Source organism: Chenopodium album, chromosome 6 (genome assembly GCF_948465745.1).
Source record: "Chenopodium album chromosome 6, dcCheAlbu1.1, whole genome shotgun sequence".
Classification (NCBI taxonomy): domain Eukaryota; kingdom Viridiplantae; phylum Streptophyta; class Magnoliopsida; order Caryophyllales; family Amaranthaceae; genus Chenopodium; species Chenopodium album.
In genome coordinates, this window is record NC_137839.1 from 58,562,549 (window position 1) to 58,583,519 (window position 20,971).

The following is a 20,971-nucleotide window of genomic DNA, read 5'->3' on the forward strand; positions in this document are numbered from 1 at the left end:
ATGTTCCATGAGTTTGGCACATGCAGATCTAGCTTCACAAACCCCCAAATACAAGATTCCCTAAGCAAGTCCACTAACATGTCATTGACTTTGCACTTATACCTCCAATATTCCCAGCCACCCTCATAGCCACACAAAGTCTTCCCCCTTACTTTTTTGTTCACAAACTCTCCCCCTAACCTAACCTTAACATCAACTAAATGAGCAGCAATCTGCGCATGTAATACCAAAATTAAGACAAGTAACCAAAAATGAATTCTTTACTAAACCCAATACACATAGCAGCAATAAACAAATTCCCTAATTCACATCTATACTTAAACAATTAGCCAACATTTAAACAATAATTGACCTCCATTAAAGAATTCAACAAAAAGTACAAAACAAATGAACCTTAAATTTCAACAAAATTGCAATTCTACCATCACCAACCAACAACTTACAAAATTAAAGGAAGGGAACTAAATTGCTTACCTCTGATGTCGTCATTGACAGCAAGCAATGTCAGGTGATGAACTCAGCACGTGGTCCCCAGTAAAACGCCCTAAAGATGGCGACTTTCGCAAAGAACCTTCACGCAAAACCCCAATTACAAAGTGCAAGTTTTATATGAACTAAAACTAATTTAGGGTTTAATCTCCAATTTTGGATCCTAATCTGAAGAGTGGGTGAGAATTTATGGAGATGGGCGAAATTGCAGAGAGAATGGAATGAGAGAATTGACAGAGGAGAAGTCTTCAGTAGCATGAAATAGTGAAGTTGACAAAAAAGAAAAAAAATAAGGAGGGAAGTAACGACTGTGGGCCCACACACCTGAAATCAAACGGAAAATTAAAAAAAGGTGGTAATCTACGTAATTAAATATTTTAGTGGGTGGTAATTTAAAATAAAATTTTTAATGGATGGTTATTTAGAAAATGAACCTATTTTTGGATAATAATTTGCAAATTTTCCTTAAAATTCCAAAACAATATACGAGTGTGCCCTTATACAATAGGAGCGATGTTTCACAACCCTTTAAAAAACGAAGAGAGATTGTCACCTCCAAAAACCGTCGTAGGCAGAGCATGAGCACGTTGGAAAGTGTGCCAAAAATACAAGCTACTGGCCAACTACTACACCTTCCAAAATCCTTTCCATTCTATTTGACTCCATTTTCCTACTATTCTTCTTCTTCTTCTTCTTCTTCTTCCTCTTTCCTTTCAACTAACCACTTAACCTGAACAAACTACAAACCCCGCTCATTTTTTATATTTTCAAATTCAATTCTATTCTTATTTTTGCAATTTCAATCATAGTAATCATGCAATTACATTCTTCTACAGTTCTTCGATTTCCTCGTGATTTGACGCTTTTTCGATCTCGCAGTTATCCACGAATTACTAATTCTCTTTTGTTTTCTACGAATCATTGCCGTTGTCGTCAGGTACACTAATGTTTTGAATATTTGAATTCCATTTTATTTAATTGCATGTTAATCTGCTGTTTCAATTTCATCCGTTATAATTTTAATGCGTTGCAAATTATAATATACTGAGACATGGTTTTTTTTTTTTCCTATCCATTTAGAATTTATTATATTTTAGTTTAATTTATTTGTATTACTGAGATTTATACCATGAGTTATCTGATCGATGAACGGGAAAGGCAAAAGTTTTAAAATGATGATCGCCTGATCGGTTGTTACTCCGTATGATGTTTAATTTATGTTTTGATGTCTTAATTCGTGCAATGTACCAATTATTTGATTTATGTCATGACCTTAGTGGCTCCGATGCCAAATTTTGTTATTGTATCGACTTAAGGCGAGTCAAGAAGTGTGATGAATTCGAATTGTTTGGGGTAATTAAAGTTGTAAAAGAGGTTATTTGATCAAAAGTTCAGTTGATTGTTGGAGGCTTTGATTTTAAGTTTAACTAATACTTGTATTTAACTCGTGCAATGCACATGTTAATGTATACAGCCTTCACAACTTTGGTGCTAAACTTTTGGGAATAGCATAGTGTCAGTGAAGGAGGAGAGAAATTCATAAAGGATATTGTGAGGAAAGAGAAGATGTTTAAGCTATTGTAGTCTCTGGCCTCTCCACATCATTATGAAGATTGCGTATGATGGTTCATGTTAGCCGACTCCAAATCATTTTGAGACTAAGACTTTGATGTTTCTGTAGTCTCTGGCCTCTCCATTTAGGATAATTCAAGTGTTTTGTTTTTGGAAGAGTGATGAAGTTTTTGGGGAAATAAGCGATAGTGGAATGTGAATTGATTTGATAAGATTGTTTGTTGTGACCAATTGACTATTGTATAGAGACGATTTTGGTTCTTGCTTTTCTAACACCATGGAAGAGAATGAATCTATCTTCCTAGTTAAAAACTCAAACCAGGCCAATAACACCAAGTTCCCAAGTGTCAAACCAGGCCCTTTATTTGTAGTGATGTTTCTTTCAAATCTCCCATAACTCAAAACTGAGTATCTTTTATGAATATATCTCAATGTTCACCTTTCCTTTCCCTACAATTAACTTTGCACGTAGTAATAGAATTCATAATACTCCCTCCGTTTCTTATTTCTTGCAACATTTGCCATTTTGGGGTGATTCACATTTCTTGCAACAAACTCATAATTTTCCTTATTTGGAAACTTTTTGCTGTTAATATACCCTTACTAAAAAATTGTTAACACATAATGCTACACATAATTACATCCCATTATAATCCTAATCTAAATTACTTATCTATGAAATCACACCCAAATAATCAAACCCACTATCTTTCTCTCTCCTCCATCTCTCATTTCATCTTCTTCATCTCTCATCTCTCATAATCAAATCACTAGTTCGTCAGACTTTCTTCAACTCTGATTGTTAGTGGCTTTGGTGGGTCATCAGTGGTGTCGGGTTTGGTGGTTCACCGTTCGTAGGGGATTTGGTGGTTTGTCGGGATTGGTGGTATTTTGCTTTTTTGTGGGTCGTTGGTGGTTTGTGCTGGGTGGGTTCGGTGGTTTCGTTGGTGGGTTTGGTGGTTTCGTTGGGGGGGGGGGGTTTGGTGGTTTTGGTGGTGTCGGTGGTTTCGTTAGGTGGATTTGTTGGTCGTGGTGTCGGTGGTATTGGTGGTTTCGTAGGGATAGATGAGGGGTTTTGGTGGTTTCTTAGGTTTGGGAGCGTGATCTGGGTGGTTATGGTGGTGGTTTAGTTGGTGTTGGTGGTGTCGGTGGGTCTAGATCTGGCGGTGTCGTTGGTTTCGCAGGGGTGGTTTTGATGGTTTCCTGGGTTTGGTGGCACGGGTCTGGGTGGTAGACCGGTGGTTTGGGTGATGGTTGTGGGTGGCGTGCATTCATTAGTGGTGGTGCTTGACTTTGGTTGCTTAATTGCTATTTTAGTTGGATAAATTATTCACCCTCTCTCCTCCTTAATTACATCATTTACATGCCCTTATTTTTTATTAAGTATGCTTAAAAAGTTTTGACTTGGGAACCGTGCTACCCCCTTTGTTGCAAGAAATAAGAAACGGAGGGAGTATATATTTTCCCGGATTTACTTTATACAACCTATGCATGCCAAAAGGCTAATGTAATTAAAAGTGTAACCTTATGGTTGAAGGTTTAGTTTATGGTTTTTACCTCTTATGCTTTGATTTTAACTTTGGATTCAAAATGAGCCTGCTACTTGACTAATCACTGATAGACTGACACAACAGTAATCACTAATCCGCATAATTCTTTACCTCTCTCAACCTCTCATCATTGCTTTGAGAAGCTGCCCCAAAAACCCCATCATGACATCAACTTCAGAGATTAACAATTAAACGACATGTAGCAATCAATTCTACAATTTAATTTCTGCTCTATTTTTTTTAATCAAAATATTGTTACTTCACTAATTACTAATTTTATAATATCATAAATAGTCAACTTGTGATATTCTTCCTTTTTATTATAAGTTTAACAGTAAATTTTCCTTGACTGGAATTTCTGATAGTTATGTCATACGACATATGTATGATAAAAGATTCAAATGGGATTTTGTAGATTTTTTTATTGGTGCGTACAATCAAATTTCTTAAAAATTTAATAATTTGTAAAAATTAAGGATAAAAGAAAGTAATGGTCAAAAACATATCTTAGAAATCATGCATAAATAATTCTGTGCATGATGTGTATGCACGCCTGCACGGTACTTCTGGTAATGTATTTTATGGCCCTCAAATTAAAAATTCTTAAGATCCAAAATTATCGCCTTGTCATGTGTTTTATCCAAGTGAGGATCATGTATATTATACTAGTTTCTTTTGTTAATCAACAGTTACGGGATACTAGTATTTGGAAGCAAGGATACAATTTGAAGCATGATGTGGTTCAGCTTAGGTCCATGGATGAGGTATTTAGTGTCACTCTTTCGTTTCAAAGTCCTTCTGAATGGTGCTAGTATGGCTTGATGACTATAGGGTCAATAGCAGAGGACACCTTTGAAAGTTTGTGTTTCATTGATAAATTGCATTTATTATTTTCTAGGATTCTGTAGGTATATCCTCATTTGATGACTGGGGAAACAATGAGGGCACTAGTGACTACATGATTTTCTCAAGTGATGGAGAAGATAGTGATGGGGAGATTCTGGTGACACCCATGAACGATGTTGATATGCCACGAGTTAAAAGGCAGTTTGTTACTGCAGAAGATGCTTTAACTGCCACAGCTTCTAGACTTGCCTTGCTTGGGAGAATGCATAAAAAAGACAGGTACAGAGCCTAGTATCATTCTATATCAATCACCAATAATATACCCTTCTATCAGGAGGAGAAGGATTGGGCCAAGTAATAACAAAACCACCACCACCACCATGTAGTGAGAGGGCCTGTTAAGGCGGGTTCAGTTTATGATTTTTGTATATAACCTAGGCTCTAGGGGGTATCTATGTCTTTTTGTTCTTGGGCTTCCTTTTCATTTAATGTTTTGGAATTTTGGATTTAAATATGTAAATTTAGCTTGTAGGAAAATAGAATTACAAATGATGAGGCCTTCAGGGCATGATAGAAATCCAAAGGCTTGGTAAGGAGGACACAGATTAATGCATTTTTTTTTGTAAGTGACTTCAAAGGAATTGAAAGGCAATTGTTGGAGCAAATAAGGAAGGGACCATTTCTATATTTTTACTCCCTTTTTTGGGTTGCCGCAGTTGGGATTGACAGTGGTTGAGTATGTGAGTGTTTGACATATTGATACTGTTGTCATGGAGTACCATGTAGGAGATCTCGTTAGCCAGAGATTAGCGATTTATAAATAGACATGGTTCACATTGAAAATCTAACTTTTCATTCATCTTAATCCCACCTTTGGATTAATTCAAAATAGATCTAACTTTTAGGGGATGTATTCCTTATTTCTTACTATAGTTTTATGTGCTATTAAAACCTGATTGTACTTCTAGTAAATGTCCAAAAAAATGCATTCCCTCCGTCCCATATTCTAGTGTCTATTTTTGCATGATCTTCTAGATGCACCTTTGGCCATTAATATGTTTAATTACATATTAGCAAAAGTTATAAAAAGTTGATATTTTTACACTACAAAATGAGACGAATCTAACGATGTCTCATAGGAATGTAGGATTATGTATTGTATATATATAATGATAATCTTTAGTCAATTTTCTAAAACATTAACCAATGGGACAGAGCTAAGATCACTTGTAATTACTATCTGTACATGAACATTGTACTCCAAAGTTAGGATTATTCTGAGTTATTTGAAAGGTATTCAGATGTATAAATGGTGAAATTTTTTGGATTTGTTGCTATATTTGTACAATAGATGAAGCCATGAGGATTATCTTCTCTCACTGTCTGAAAAATGGCTAGTTCAGAAATTGACTACATGACGTAGGGAAAATGTAGGCCGTTTTCTACCCTTCCCTAGAATCAAACAAAATTTATAAACACTCGACAAACCTAATACGAGTATATGGTAAGTCAAGGGTCAAACCCAAAGGATTGGGTTGGTACAAGCTATAGCCTATGTCAAGCTACTTCGAAGATTGTAGAAAGATATAGTTGGTAACTAAGGTATAAAAAAGCTAGATAAATCGAGAAATTCAATATGCTAAAAACTAGGGATATAGGTTCCACATACAAGCTCAATGATTATGCTAATTGATGGATCCATCCATCAGTTCAAACATTATAAAGGACAAACAATAGTTGCAACCAATGTTATCCAAAAGCTATCTCCTATAAGCCAAGGTTCACTATGAATGGCTTACAAGGAAAATCACAATCAAATTCAATCAATTAAGCAATTCTCAAATCAAGGGTTCATGTAATTGATATTTGCAATGCAATCTAGATTAATCTTATAGGTTGATCACTCCTAGTCTAATTAATCACATGCACAACTATGTCAACCAATTTAATTGCAACAGTTCAATCTATCAAGGATCATCAACTAACAAAAATCATCAATCAAGCATGCTTCCCCTTCTCCCTAGCAACTATTCTACTCAGTAATCAGGGTTAAATTGAAAAACAAAACAAATTGAATCACAAACATATTCATTTCAAGCTTAATCAAGAAGAAATTAAATCATTCAACAATTTCTCAAACAAAGATTAAAATTCAAATCAAACATTCTAGAATTAAAGGAAATTGCAATAAAAGTAAATTCAAAGGAAAGAAATCTCACAAATGAAGAAGAAATCCAAGATCAAGTTGAAATCATAGATCAAATTGAAGTACAATCAAGTAATCCTAAGCTTCTACTTTCTCTCTCTTCTATTTCTGGAAAATAAGAGTCAAGTACAAATAGTCGTGTCCCTAAAAAAAGAAAAGTCAAAAGCTATAAATAGCAAATCGAGCGAAGGGAAACGGAAGCCTCTGTGCGCACGCACCCTTGCTGTGGTGCTCGTGGCTGGCCTCCTTTGCTTGCTCGAACGATCTCTGCGCTCCTGAGCATCCCTATCATCGGTGCACTCGAGACGATGCCCGCGAGAAGGGCTGCCTTTAATTCTCCAAGCACTTGTACACTCCGGATCAAAACATTGCTTCCATGGTGCTTGTGCTTGTGGAGCTAGGTTGAATTGCATGCTTGGATTCCTGAACTTAGCTCCATCAACTTCCTTGAATGCGCTCGAGCTTCCTCCTCGATAATTAAACCCCGGGAAACTCAACACACCTACAAAACAAGTCAAAGAAACGAAGAAGCGAGAAAAATAACCGAGAAATGATTAAAATAGTAAGAAAACAATCAAAAGCACGCATTTCTCTAAACTTACACACAAACACGCAAAACAAGCATTATTATGTAAAAACACGACATAAAAAACTAAAAATGAGCATAAAACTACAAAGAAAACCTAGCCTAAGAGTGCCATAAATGACACTCATCAAATTCCCCCAAAGCTGGACTTTTGCTTGCCTCGAGCAAAACAAAATCAAACTTAAAGGAAGATGATGAAATTATTTAAGCAAGCAAGAAACGAGAAAAACTAGAGAATAAGAGAATGTACACTAACTCACTTTCGTAGGAATCACGGTTAATTTTAGCAACAATTGACGAGCCATTTAAACCTCTAGATCGCTCTAGAGGACGAGTAATGCTCTTATAAGGGTTTTCTAAGAGATTAACCCATAACTCTCAAGTAAAAGGAGGCAAAGCATAAAAAGAGAAAAGAGAAAGTTAAAACTTAAAAGGAAGAGAGGTGCTTCTACAATGGACTCTTGCAAATGGTTAAAATACGAGAGGATACCAAATTTCTAATTTGGTTCGGTTTGGATCGGTTTTCGGTTTTTGTCCAAACTACTTTCACCCCTAGGTTGCATGGGTAGGGGTATGGGGGTACAAGGGGTAGAAAATTATGGCAAATGGAAATCAAAGAAGGTGATTCAGGCGCATATTCCTTTCATCAACTAGTTGATAGAGTAATTATGAATCCTTTGCAAGGGAATGGAAGGAAAGGATCATAATTGGATAGTAATAACATTTTCAGGCGCATATTCCTTTATAATTTTTACTTGTTTATAGAGCAAAATTCAGTGCATGCTTTCTCTTCAGCTAATCCTAACAAACATATTATGAGCTTCCTATAATGCATCTTCCCTTAGGCCGGGTTCATGACATTATTCTTGGCAGAAGATTATAATAATTGATTATGCTGCTAAAATTTGTCACGGCCCATCCATTAATCGGGTCAACTTATTCAATATATTTGTTGCCATCTCAATTTTTGTAAAAGATGATTCCGAATTTCATTCTTCTATTTCCTTATAAACCTCATGAACTTATCTATACATCTTAAGGAATAACTTGGTGTTGCCACACAACTGAAGAATAAAATTCAGTTTCTCTTACCACAATAGCTTTCTGTTTTTTAGGATGTTTTGTGAGTTTCCCTGCAGAGATAGGACAAGATGTCACCAAAGCATTTTTAATCCAAAGTCTCAACTGTACCCATATGAATAGAATGACAGAAATGCAATGGCCTCATTAAGTACAAGTTTTTCTTATCAAACTCTGTGAAATAGGATTGTGAAAAAATAAATAAATAAATAAATAAATAGAATCAAAATGCTTTACTATGAGCTAAGTTATGTTCTGTTTGGATCTTGTAGACATACTTAGATTGGATTCCGTATCTATTTGGCTAGGGGACAGCATCATTTAAGGAGCTGTTGGCTGCTAACAAGTTGAGAGATCAAAGAAGTGACAGTTTATAATGCACTGTCAAGTGTCAATGATTGAGTGATTATCAGGGTTTTTTTATTTTAAATGCGCTTGGATGTCCCTAGGACTTAAGGAAAACAATTAAAATCATATATTTATTTTTAATGGTTGTGACCTGAAGCTTCTCATTTATGTTGATAGATCTTTCTTTTGGATGCAGGATTATATATGGCTTTGTTAGCAATTTTGGACTGATCAGCTTCTTGACAATATGCCTGGCATTTGTAGACTGGCGTGCTTGGCGCATTGTTAGACAACCCTTAAATTCCTTTTACTTTTTGTCACCTTTTTTAGCCTCTGCATCTTTAGTAGCATTTGCAGGCTATGTCTCTGTTCCAATACTTAAAATATTTAATATTCGTCAGAAATTTCGAAGAAAATGGCCTTACAAGTATAACTCTAAAAAGGGAACGCCGACCATTGGTGGAGTGTTTTTCATACCCATTGGGGTTGCCGTTGCGAAATTTATGGGTGGTTCTTCAACTGAATTTACCGGCATTTTATTAGTGACTCTGGCATATGCTGTGATTGGTCTTTTTGATGATACAGTAGGCCTTATAAAGCCTTGTAATTTTGGACTATCTAGAGGGACAAAGCTTTTATTGGAGGTGAATACTTTAGATGTTTCTTTTTTTTTTAAAAAAAAAAAAATTGGTTTTTCATTGGAGTATCATAAATGTCCTCTTTTTGTTTGGCTGTTCTGCATTTTGGAGTTTGCTGTTGCTCACATGATTTTCTTCCACAGGTGGCTGTTGCAGCATGGTTTTCATTTTGGCTGTACACCCAAAATATATCATCACCTTACAGCATGTATACTTTCTCATTCTAGTCTAATGAATTTTTAGCTGATGGCAATTTAAATATTTTCTGATTGTAAAAGTTTCGAGACTAAGCAGTTCTTTGGATCATTTATGGATCCGAGCAAGGTTTTTTTCGTCCCTCCGTTTGTCCACTCTACATAAGTTTCATGGCATGATTCTTGAGGTGAATCAGTTACACAAGATATAAGCGACATAATGGTTTTTTTTAATTAAAGACATTTACAAAATTTGGATTTTGTAGGTATTCACTATTTGGTATAACTAGGATCTAGTAAGCATGAGTTATTTGGAAGATAGCACATCCTATAAGAATTGAACAATTGATAAATTTATGATTTGGAAATATTGTCAGAACTTTAAACAATGTATATGTGTATGCTATTGTTGAAGTTGCTGTTTTGATGATTATTGAGATTTTATTGAGAAAATTTGAATATCGAGTTTTGTACAACGATTAGGATCGTTCTTGCTACTGAGTCAATATTACAGTTCTCTTGCAATGGGGCGTGCTTGTGAGCATATATGACGTTTTTGTTCTCATTGGTGATTAGATGTTAGTCACAAGCCTTTTCTTGCAAATCATGCTTTTATTTTATCATATTCTACTGATTTATTTTTCTGTTTGTTGCACTGAGATGCAGGAAAATGCTGGTCCCATTACCTGCACCTGTTGGCCTTTTGAATCTGGGAGGATATTATCTCTTGCTGACTGTATTTACATTTATTTTGATGACCCGTGGTCATAAAATTATTGATGAACTAGATGGATTTGCTGGAGGTATTGCAGCATTGGCATTTGTTGCAATGTCTGTAGCAGTGCTTCCAATTTGTTCTGGTGAGTAGTCATATTTTATGTTGTAGCAGAGCCTTATTATATCAATTACGGAGTAAATAATAAGAACAGATTTATATCATGCCAACAAATATGCATTCCTCTTTTTTTTCCAATTAATAATTATTGCTCATATGTTAGCCTCTAGTCTTTTTTTTTTTCTCTTTAATATTAATTTAAGTACCACAGAGAATCAGGTCAATCTTTATTAATCCTTTGCTAGATTGCGGAGACAAGTTTATTAGTCTCCCTCCCTCCCTCCCTTTTGCCAAGTTAAATAATGTTTCCTTAACTAAACCCTTCCTGTTTTTAAAATCATATTTACAAGTCTAAGAGTGTATTTGACTTGTTTAATCTCGAGATTTCCAGGGATTTTTGATGTTTTCTGCATATGCCTAGGCTTCATTTCATGGTTTGTTTAGCTGAATAGCCTCATTAGAACATCCCTACCGCGTTGGCATCCTGCCCTTGTCAGCTCATAAGTCTCGTGATGTGGATTTGAGTAGCTTTGGTCAAATCTCAAATTCATTATATGTTATTTTGGGTTGGTTATATTAGTTTTATGACTATTTTACTATAAGGGTAGTTAAATAGTATAGGAAACTTGGCATGCAAGGAAGCTAAAGCTTAATTTTAGTATATTTATGATAAGTCATATCTTTTTAATGTTTTATGAGGAGTCCTACACTGCTTTATTAGTCCCTTTATAAGGATTGGATTTTTTGTGAGTAGAAAAAAAGATACTCCCATGCTTAATTCTAGTCCAGTTAGGTAACACGCTTTCCTTATCGGGTCATCCCTATTTACTAGATACACTTATTTTTTTTTCCTAAAAAGGAATATTCTCATCAATTTTATATTATCTTTCTCATGGAATGGGTCCCAATTTTTTCCAACAATGATAATGATTAAGAAATTTAACCCCCCTTTCACCAATCGAAGTAATGGTTCCCACAAGTCCACTACCTACTAATTGCTTAAAAAAAATTATGCCGGTGAAACTGTGTCTAATGTAATGCTACTCAGAATCTTCATTTTACCTCAAGTACTATTGTTAAACTTGAACATGGGTATGCCACTTGGACATTTCATTTTACTTCAAAATCTGAGAATTTTTTCACAAAATAGCCGAGTCAGATACTTGGAAACGTACTCATATCAAACATGGGTACCCAAGTCTGAGTAACATAGCTGTGTCAATTAGATCTTTGTTAAATTACTTTAAAATTTATATTGCTTGTATAAAATGCCATAGATTGTAATTATGTATTTTGAAGAGTTGAGATTATTGAGAATTTGAGTTTTCGTAAAAACTTGGGGTTATGAGATGCATTTTCATGAGAGTAGGTGTGATTCTTATTCACCCCAAATTGGTTAATTGGTTGAGTAAGCAGTTTAGTTCTGTAGTTTTAGTTGATCCTGACATAAGAGAGACTAATTCATATCACCTCATGCTTGTGTAGTGTTTATTAGATTAGTCAAAGTTTGTGTAGCAGGTAAAGCTACTATCTTAACAATGAGGCAGTGCAATTTTAAAGAAAAGGGTGTCGGGTTGTTCATCTTTTAATGCTTGTTTGCGACAACTATTTTTAATTGCATAATTTCTAGTACTTAAGCATCTTCCTCCGTTGGATCCTTAACCCCTTGGTTCAAGGAGTGATGTATATGCCTTTGGGTCTGCTTGATCCTATATATCTTTCTTTTCTTTCCATGTGGTTTTCTTAGTGTGAGGCTTTTGTACTATGTACATGTATCTTTTGGGTGTCAATAGTTGGTCCCTCCATCCTAGATCAGCTTGTACCCTTATCATCACACATTCTTTTAGCCTTCAGGTCATTAGTTTTATGATTATTTATTGTTCTTTTATTGACAACTAAAGGAGGTAGTGGGATATACTTTTATTGAATACTCAGTGATGGGAGAGTGGAGTATCTTTTTGATTGGGTGTGAGAGAATGTAAGATTCTAACTTTACGTAGTGGAAAAACATATATATTAAAACAATAATAAGTCTTTCCAAAATTAGTATTATAAAAACTAATTTGAGACAAATAATAAAGGTAAGTGTAAAAACTAATATGCGAAAGATGAAATACATTAGCAGCACTTAATTCTTTTCATTGGTCATTATCTTAAGGACTCTATCAGATAATTTGGAATTTCCCTTTTTGCTTCCCTGTTCATTTCTATTAACTATCTGAAGTTTTTTTTTCACTTTAATCCAACACTTAGCCTCCTCCCGTTGAAAAAGTGCAAGGTGCATTTTGGGTCGTAGGCTAAATTAGAGCCTTATGTACATTAGGCACCCTTTGGCTCTTTTTCCTTGGATTTTTTTTAGGAAAGTTTAACGAGAATAAGTCAACCTTTGCTCCATTCTTCCAAAACAATCTCACCTTTGAATAATCCAACCTTTACTACCCATTTTCTCATAACAACCCTAGCAGGTCACCCTACCCATACAACCGGTGCCAATCCACATGTCACTTAATTATTGGCGAAATTTTTTATTTTAATCTTTTAACTCTATTAACCAAAAAAAAAAAAAAATATGCTTTCTTCTTTCTCCCTCATCTCCTTCCTACTCCCATCTCTCTCCCCTTTCATGGCCACCGTTAACTCTATCCACCACCGCCACTTCCATGGTCACCATTAACACCATCCACCACGCCCTACTTCCACCACCCACAGAGGAAAAAAAACCATCCTCACTCGGCCACCCCCCACCCCCAACCATGACCATGACCCATCCCTACCCAACACCAAAGCAACCAGCACACACCAAATCGGCAAATCCTACATCGATCATTACCATGAGCATGGAGCATCGCCACTACTAGCATGCGCGCTTCCTTGCACCACCAACCCACAACCACTATTTCTTTGCATCACGAACCAACATCAAATCTCTAACATCAACTTCACAATTAATAGAAGCAACAATTAAACTACACCAGCAAACAATCACACACTTTGTTCAAATAAGAAAAAAATCCAATATCTTAACCCAACATTAATCATATCAATAAAAAAAAAAAAAATCAATAAATAATTCTAAAATTAATTTAAAATCAATTGAGTAATTTTCATTTTCAATTCATATGCAGTTTTTCAAATTATAAGGGTTTGGATTTCATTATTTCATTATTATCATTAGTATTGCAATAAGTTAGGGTTTTGAGGTGGTTTAAGGCCAAATTGGGTGGCGATAGGGGTGGGTTGTAGTTTCTTATGGTGGTCAGAGGGGGTTGATTGTGATTATGGGGTCGAGGGAAGAAGAAGATGGGTGGTTATGTTTGAAGATGGAAGGCATTGAAAAGAGGAAGGAGAAAGAGAGAAAGGGGGAGTTAGAGTAAGGAGATAGGAGGAGGATGAGAAAGTGAAAATGGAGGAATGTTATGTATTTCTAAATACAAACATTGATTAAAATATTTTAAAAACACATGGTAGAGAGAGAAAAGAGGAGAGAGATAGGAAGAGAGAGGTCTGTAGGTAGACCCCACCTATTTTTTGGTCGGATTGTATCACGTGATGGGGGATCATATGCTGATTGTTCCACTAAAAGTTCATATAGTACCATTGAATCATCAGTGGTACTATTTATGCATAAATTTAGTACAATTGAATGCATAAATAATACGATTATGTGCATATATAGTATCACTGTATGTTCAGTGGTACCATTTGATCATCCAATGATACCAAAATATGCATTCGTTTGTACATATATATAATTACATGAATACCCCTTGCTATACATTTCTACATGTCTAACATTCCTCCCTTTAAAATTCATCGGAGGAGGATAGAATAAGATAAAAAAAAAAAGGAAAAAAAAAAAAATTACCTGATCTCCAAGGTAGCAAAGGTTGGATTATTTTGAGAGAATGATGGGAAGGTTGGATTATTCTTGTTAAATTTCTTTTTTTTTTTCTTATTCATTATAATTTGTGATAAAAGATGTCAGAAGGCTCCCAATTTTTTTGTAAGATCATTATAAGTTATGGCCATTAATAAAACTATAAGATTACTAAGTTAAAGTTGTTATGTTATATTCTAAATACACAAGATAATATAATAGCCTTCATGAGTCTTTTTAATGTTTGTGCCTTATTGCATTGGATGTAAATTGGGCTGCATCCTTTTGCCACTCTCTCTGTTCTTGGGTTATTTTTTTTCATTAGATGAAAAACCAATATTAACTCAAGTTTGCCTATTTTCTACAATTTAGCCAAAGTTGCTTAACCTAGGTCAATTTTGAAGGTTAATCTGATGCTCCATATAGTCATTTTGACATTGCTAAAGTTCAATCCACTAATAAACCTAGCAATTTCCTTTGGTGATTAGGCCCATTAAAAACAATTATGTGCTTCAATTTGTTTGGTACTTGAGGATTTTGTCTACTAGAATTCAATCTATTCAAATCTTTTCAACTTAAACAACAGGGTTAATTTTTATTTTATAGTTTTTATAGGCCATAAAATTTCACTCTATATTCTCTTTTATACATGCTTTTATGACTTTCATAAACAATCATCCTATAACCTTTTGTACTCCATTACTTAATACAGACATCTACTAAGAGGAGTTAATTGTGGTTAATGCTATGGATTTGATAGAACTTAGTATATCCTTACGTTTGCCAAGTATTGAGCAAAATCGCCTTAGTGGCGAGCAAGTTATATCCTTATCGCTTTGTTTGCTGTTTACGTCAGTTCCTTTTCATGAAATTAAATGGTAATGTGTATATTGTTTGTTACTTCTGAGACAAAAAGAGTACTTGAGTTTCACTGGTTGTGACTTGGATACAAATACTACCATTTCTACACCTACTTAAGAGCCTTGTAACGGTTTTCCCAGTGCAGTATTGCTTGACGCATGTGTATATTGTATAAACTTATATGAGCTTGTCATTTATGATTAACTCATTGCTGTCAGCTTGTCCTTTGTGGAAATTAAACTTTTTGATGTACATATAATTACGTTAGAATTTAAAAATATAACCCATTCAATTCTGCTTCTCATGAACTTTTCTCTTGAAACTAGATGTTTCCGTTTTTGGAACATCAATGGCAGGTGCTTGTGTTGGTTTTCTTTTGCACAATCGCTACAGAGCATCTGTAACAATGGGTAATACTGGATCCTTGGCGATAGGTGGAGCCCTAGCTGCCATGGCTTCATGTAGTGGCATGTTCATACCCCTTTTCATTGCTTCAGGAATTTTAGTCATTGAAGTGATTGCTGTGGTAATACAGGTATATGTTGGTTAATTTACTTGCCTTTGATGTTTAGAGTTTTTACTTATAATATGCTGTTTCATAACATCCAATTTTTAAATATTATATTGTTCTTAATCTTCTTATTCTTTGGCGAAGACTTTTATCATTTATGTCTGTGCTTCTGACATAATAATGTAAGCTGAAAAAATATTTAAAATATGCACCTATAATCATATCATACTGAGGCTCTTCAGGCACTTCCTTCCCCTTTCTTTTTCTTTTTCTTTGTTTTTCATTCTTCCGATTAAATGTCTGTTGGATCTGAATGTTGTACTTGATTATTCATGTGTTTATGGCCTATCATTATCACACAAACTCAGTATACGGTGTTTATTTATGTTATCAAATGATTATAGCAAACCATGGATAGGGTAGAAAGTGGTTGTTTTCAATGGTTGGTGAGTACTAAGATTCGTTGGTCAATTGTCATTTGAACATCCTTGAGCCATTATTCTGTTGCCGGATATTGATGCTCTTAATGCATGATTTTAATGTATCTCGCCACCCTCCACACCCCCCCCCCCCCTCTCTCTCTCTCAACAAGAGGACAAAAGTTTTGTTGCACTGTACCAGCGATGATTGAAGCAGAATTGGAAACTGATTTGGAAAAGGGTCAAAGTCACTCTCTTTCTTTATTATGGTTTATAGCCATCTGTTGGACCAAAAAAATATAGAAAATGTGTATGTACTTGTAAGTCTTGGAACAAGAAAAAAATCTCATGGTGATTTTTCCAGGAAAGATGTGAACATAATTTTTTTCATTTGGATGGCGAATAACTAAATAACTAAATGTAGAGTGAGATTTTAAATAGGCAAAGGATTCAGATTAATATGGTGACTGAAGGCAAAAATATTCCTTAAGTCGTATGTAGGCTATGTTTCATTATTTCATTTAATGCCCCCTTTGGATGTGTTGTTTTGTTTATCTCCTTATAAGGTTATTGTGGAAAATGTAATTGCATGTCAATTTTAAATTAGCTCTCGATCAAATAGGTTTTGCTTGACTATTGATTTGAAATAGTTGGAGTGTTTCGTATAAATTTTGCGAATGGTTAAAATAATACTCATGGAAAAAAAGATAAAAAAAATTAAGTGCATCACTTCCTTGGACTCACTCCGCCCCTTAATGATAGTTTCTTTTGGCCAAATTTTAGTTTTAAAATGTTCACCCCATTTGTTTTTTCCAGCAACCATTAATATTATTTTTTTATTTACCAAAACTCCCTTCAATTTGCATTATATTTGTACAAATTTAGCTTCCCCATATAAACTTTGCATTTCCGTATTACTTTTATACTTTCTCTCTCTAATTTTTTGCATATCCCGTGTAAATTTAATGTACTTTTATTTCTTCATATTTAAGTTTCTTAATTCATGTTAAATTTCACCGAAAGGGACTGTTATTAAGGGACGGAGGGAGTATTAATTTTTTTTTTTTTCATTTTTCTCCTATCATGGTCCTGACTTATTTCCTCACTCCTCGGAATATTATTAACCCATTGTCTTTCTTGTAATTTCTAATTCCCAACAAATTTCTGTTTATTCTATTCAACTCACCCTCCTAAAACTTTTCTACCGTGATGCACTAAAAAATAAAATAAAAATAAAGTATATAGTTATTAGGAATATGTTTTTTGTTTACATTTTTATAGATTATAAATAGGTCATTACCACCTTAACTTTTGGCAAAGCAAAGAATTTGAAAAAAGAAATTCCTTATATTATTAGAACATCTTCATGGATTACCTAAATTTGACCTCCTTTCTAGTTTGTTAAATTCTTCAAAATGATATTTACTAAAATAATAGGTTATGGGTAAGGTTCTTACAAAATTCTTATGGCTACACATTGGAGGATGAGTGATATTTCTTGTAAAATCCATCATTGCTTGGATAATTTCATATGGAAGGGATTACACTTCACAAAGCAAAATTTAAACCTTACCTTTATTTTAACAATGGTTACAATACCAAAAGTTGATATTGTGCAACTATATATGTATACGAATCTATCAAGGCTCCACATGACCATATTTTTCCTTACGCATGACTCAGAATATGTGATTAAAGAAAAGTGTGTGAATAGTTTAAAAGTGCAAACGTTGCAATCTTAGGAATGAAGTAATATCTAGGAAATTTTGTCAAAAACCTCCTTTTAAAAGCATTCTTTTGTTAAAAACCTCCTTATAATTTTTTTTATTTTGCGAAATCATACCTTAATCAATTTTTTTTTTACAAAATCATACCTTTTGACGGAAAACGGGGTTTGACCCCGTTTTCAGGCGTTAACCACCCACAAGTTCAACGGAAAACCACCCAATCCCAAAGTTTTCCCAAAATTAACCCACCACCAAAGACCAACCACCCCACCCACCCCCACAACACCCACGCAAACAACAACAACCCCACCAATCGACACCAACAACAACAGCGGAATCGAATACCGCACGCACCACCTCCAATCGCCACCAATTCGAGCCACATCAGACCCTCGCAACTCGCCTACCCTAACCTGCCCAACCACTCCCTTTTCGACGACAATACCCTAGGCTCTGACCGCCGGCGACGCTTCCTCGGATAACAACAAGAATATAATTTTTGGAGGAGGACAATATTTTGGGACTTAATTGAGGGGTCGAATCTCTGATTTTGGGGCTTAATTGAGGGGTCGAATTGGGGTTGCAATTGGCGCGGTGTTGCAGCGGTGGAGATGGAGGCTACTGGGGATTGATGTTGTTGTGATTGCGCGGAGATAGGTGGTGCGGTGGAGCAGATGGTGAGAAATAGTGAAGGCTTGACGGTGATGTGGTTGCGCGGAGATAGCCACCGGGTTAGGAGGGTTCTGGTTGCGGTGGGAAGAGGAAGGAGAGGGAGGGTTGTCGACGGGTTTTGGGGTTCTGGGTGACGGTCACTGATGGTGGGGTTGGGGCTGGGGTAGCGTCACCGGCGGGGGGAACAGGGAACCCTAGATGGTGGTGGACTGTGGTGGTGGGTCTGGGTGGTTTCCGTTGCACACGTGATATGCACGTGGGTGGTCAACGCCTGAAAACGGGATCAAACCCCGTTTTTCGTCAAAAGGTATGATTTTGTAAAAAAAAAAATTTGATTAAGGTATGATTTTACAAAAAAAAAAATTTATAAGGAGGTTTTTCACAAAAACATGCTTTTAAAAGGAGGTTTTTGACAAAATTTCCTAATATCTATTGGTAAAAAAAAAAAATTCACATATTAGATGTCATTGATTTTCTGCTTGTTTTTCATTGTCTCATGTTTGATGATGATGCATTTTGGTAACTTTCTTTCGGCTCCCTTCGTTTTCCTAAGTCTTACTACAATTGTAGCTACGTAAACCAAGAAAAAGTAGAAATGGGGGACCATGCATGTGGTTACTGTTTTTAGAGGAGAGATAAAGAATATGAGTTTTATTAAATATAATTGGACCCCACAAAGTGGGGTTTTATATGAATAAAAATAAATAAAGGTTGTCATAATGGGAATAAAGTAAAAGTGAGTAGAACTTAGAAAAACATATGAGAACGGAAAGTGAGCAACACTTAGGAAAAGGAAGGAAGTATTAGTCTAGATGAATAAAGTTTATATTTTGTGTATATGTGTTAAATATAGCAAGTCGAAAAGTCTAACATGAGATTAGGGCCAAGGAACAAGGAGGGTTGCAATTGTGTTACATGAAGTTTCGTAGACTTTATATGAGAAGTGCAACAAAGTACAAGTCATACAAAGTTATAAACCACACAGCCATGAGCCTATTTGCCATGAGCCTATTTGATATTAGATGTAGTTTTGTGAAGTCTTCTTGTATGCAACTTTTCTTTTTTTTAGGATTCCACTTCCCTTAGTTTTATAAAAAACTAATAGAAAAGTAAATTAAGATAATAAAAGACTTTGAACTATTCTAAAACTAACTTTTACCACACTAATGTATATGATAAGAATATGTTATCATGCAAAATCTTGTTAGATTAGTATCAATGTTGACCATCAAAATAACAATTTTTATAAATTAGTAGTCTGTTATATTTATTATTAAAGTTGTATATTGCCAAACGTAAAAATCAAGTTTTATAATTCGTGAATATGCCTTGAATATGTTTACCCCTACGGATGATCCCCGTGGTTTTACGTTGTATTGTGATTGTGTTTTGTGTTTGGGCTTATTATGTTCTCGATTTGGGAATATTATATGACTCCTTAAGCTTTAACCTAGATATGGAAAATAAAACTTCATCTCACATACTTGTGAATGTAGCTAACAATCTAACACATTGTAAATGAATTACATAAAGCTTTGTATTTTTGTTGTTCGTTGTCAATACTACATTGTATTGTCTCTTTATTTACATACCTTGATATGTTCATATTATCTAGTTCATCGTTCTTGATTTTGTTTTCACTAATCCGAACAATTTGAATCTCTCCAAATCCATATTGGATTATTGTTGTGCATGTTCAATAGGTTTATAAACGCAAAGCTTAAGCAAGTTCTTTATACTTGAAGAAATTGCTTCAATTATTCCATCTCAATTGGCATCGTAGTCTCTCATCTTTAACTTATATGTTTAGTGCTTTGTAAATGGTGATGATTATGAAACATTTAGGTGTCAGGCATCAACTTTTAATGTGTGTGTGTATCTGTGTGTGTGTGTGTGTGTTGTTTATTCTATAGGAGCTTAATTGCCAGGCAATACAAGGAGCTTTGGCAAGATCTCTGACTGATATTGAGTTTCAGATATTTCCTTTCAGGACGACTGAGGGCTTACAGGGGAAAGCACGTAGTTTTTTTCAAGTTCCTCCTTTGCATCACTACCTTGAATTATGCGGAATGAAAGAACCATCGATTGTCACTGGTGCATACTTCATATCAGCCTTCTTGGCAGTTCTAGCAGGTTATGTGGGTCTTGTTTCAGCATAGCTTAAACCAGTTTCTCATTATAGCTTATTTTTTGTAAAGTTTTTCATTTACTGTTCTTATTCTTTGGTCTCTCCCCTGATTAACAATCTGGGTTACTGAAGTAGCATCATCATGAATGATGTTTATAGGCTTATAGCATATTCTATGCCCAAGATGTTGTGATGCGGTTTGCTAACATCTAGGCAGCATTTTGTAGGGTTTGTCATAGATCAGTTAGAAAGAAATTCAGAAATTTGTAAGAGATACTATGATGTGTTGGGATTTTTTGGCTGGCTACTTATTCTTTTTGGAATGTAACTTGATATTGTTGCATGATGACATAAATCCTTAAATTTCATTTTCTAGTAGTTGACGTTGTAAAGGATAGACAACATTTTCCTTTTGAAACATATAATTTTCAC

The 20,971-nt window shown here is 35.0% G+C and overlaps 1 protein-coding gene across 4 annotated transcripts; it reads left to right on the forward strand.

Annotated features, from left to right (window-relative positions):
- Nucleotides 1-1,008: 1,008 nt before the first annotated feature.
- Nucleotides 1,009-20,971, forward strand: LOC145634934 (phospho-N-acetylmuramoyl-pentapeptide-transferase homolog). 4 transcript variants are annotated; one of them, XM_081686260.1, is made up of 9 exons: nt 1,009-1,426; nt 4,301-4,375; nt 4,510-4,736; nt 8,874-8,961; nt 9,079-9,321; nt 9,459-9,523; nt 10,176-10,369; nt 15,409-15,617; nt 20,325-20,971. In XM_081686260.1, exons 1-9 carry the CDS (start codon nt 1,304-1,306, stop codon nt 20,568-20,570), a joined length of 1,470 nt encoding a protein of 489 aa, XP_081542386.1. In that variant the 5' UTR covers nt 1,009-1,303; the 3' UTR covers nt 20,571-20,971. The 4 variants fall into 4 exon arrangements, with proteins under 4 accessions (XP_081542386.1, XP_081542384.1, XP_081542388.1 ...); XM_081686258.1 differs by having other exon boundaries at nt 8,874-9,321; XM_081686262.1 differs by having other exon boundaries at nt 1,010-1,426; nt 8,874-9,321; nt 20,402-20,529.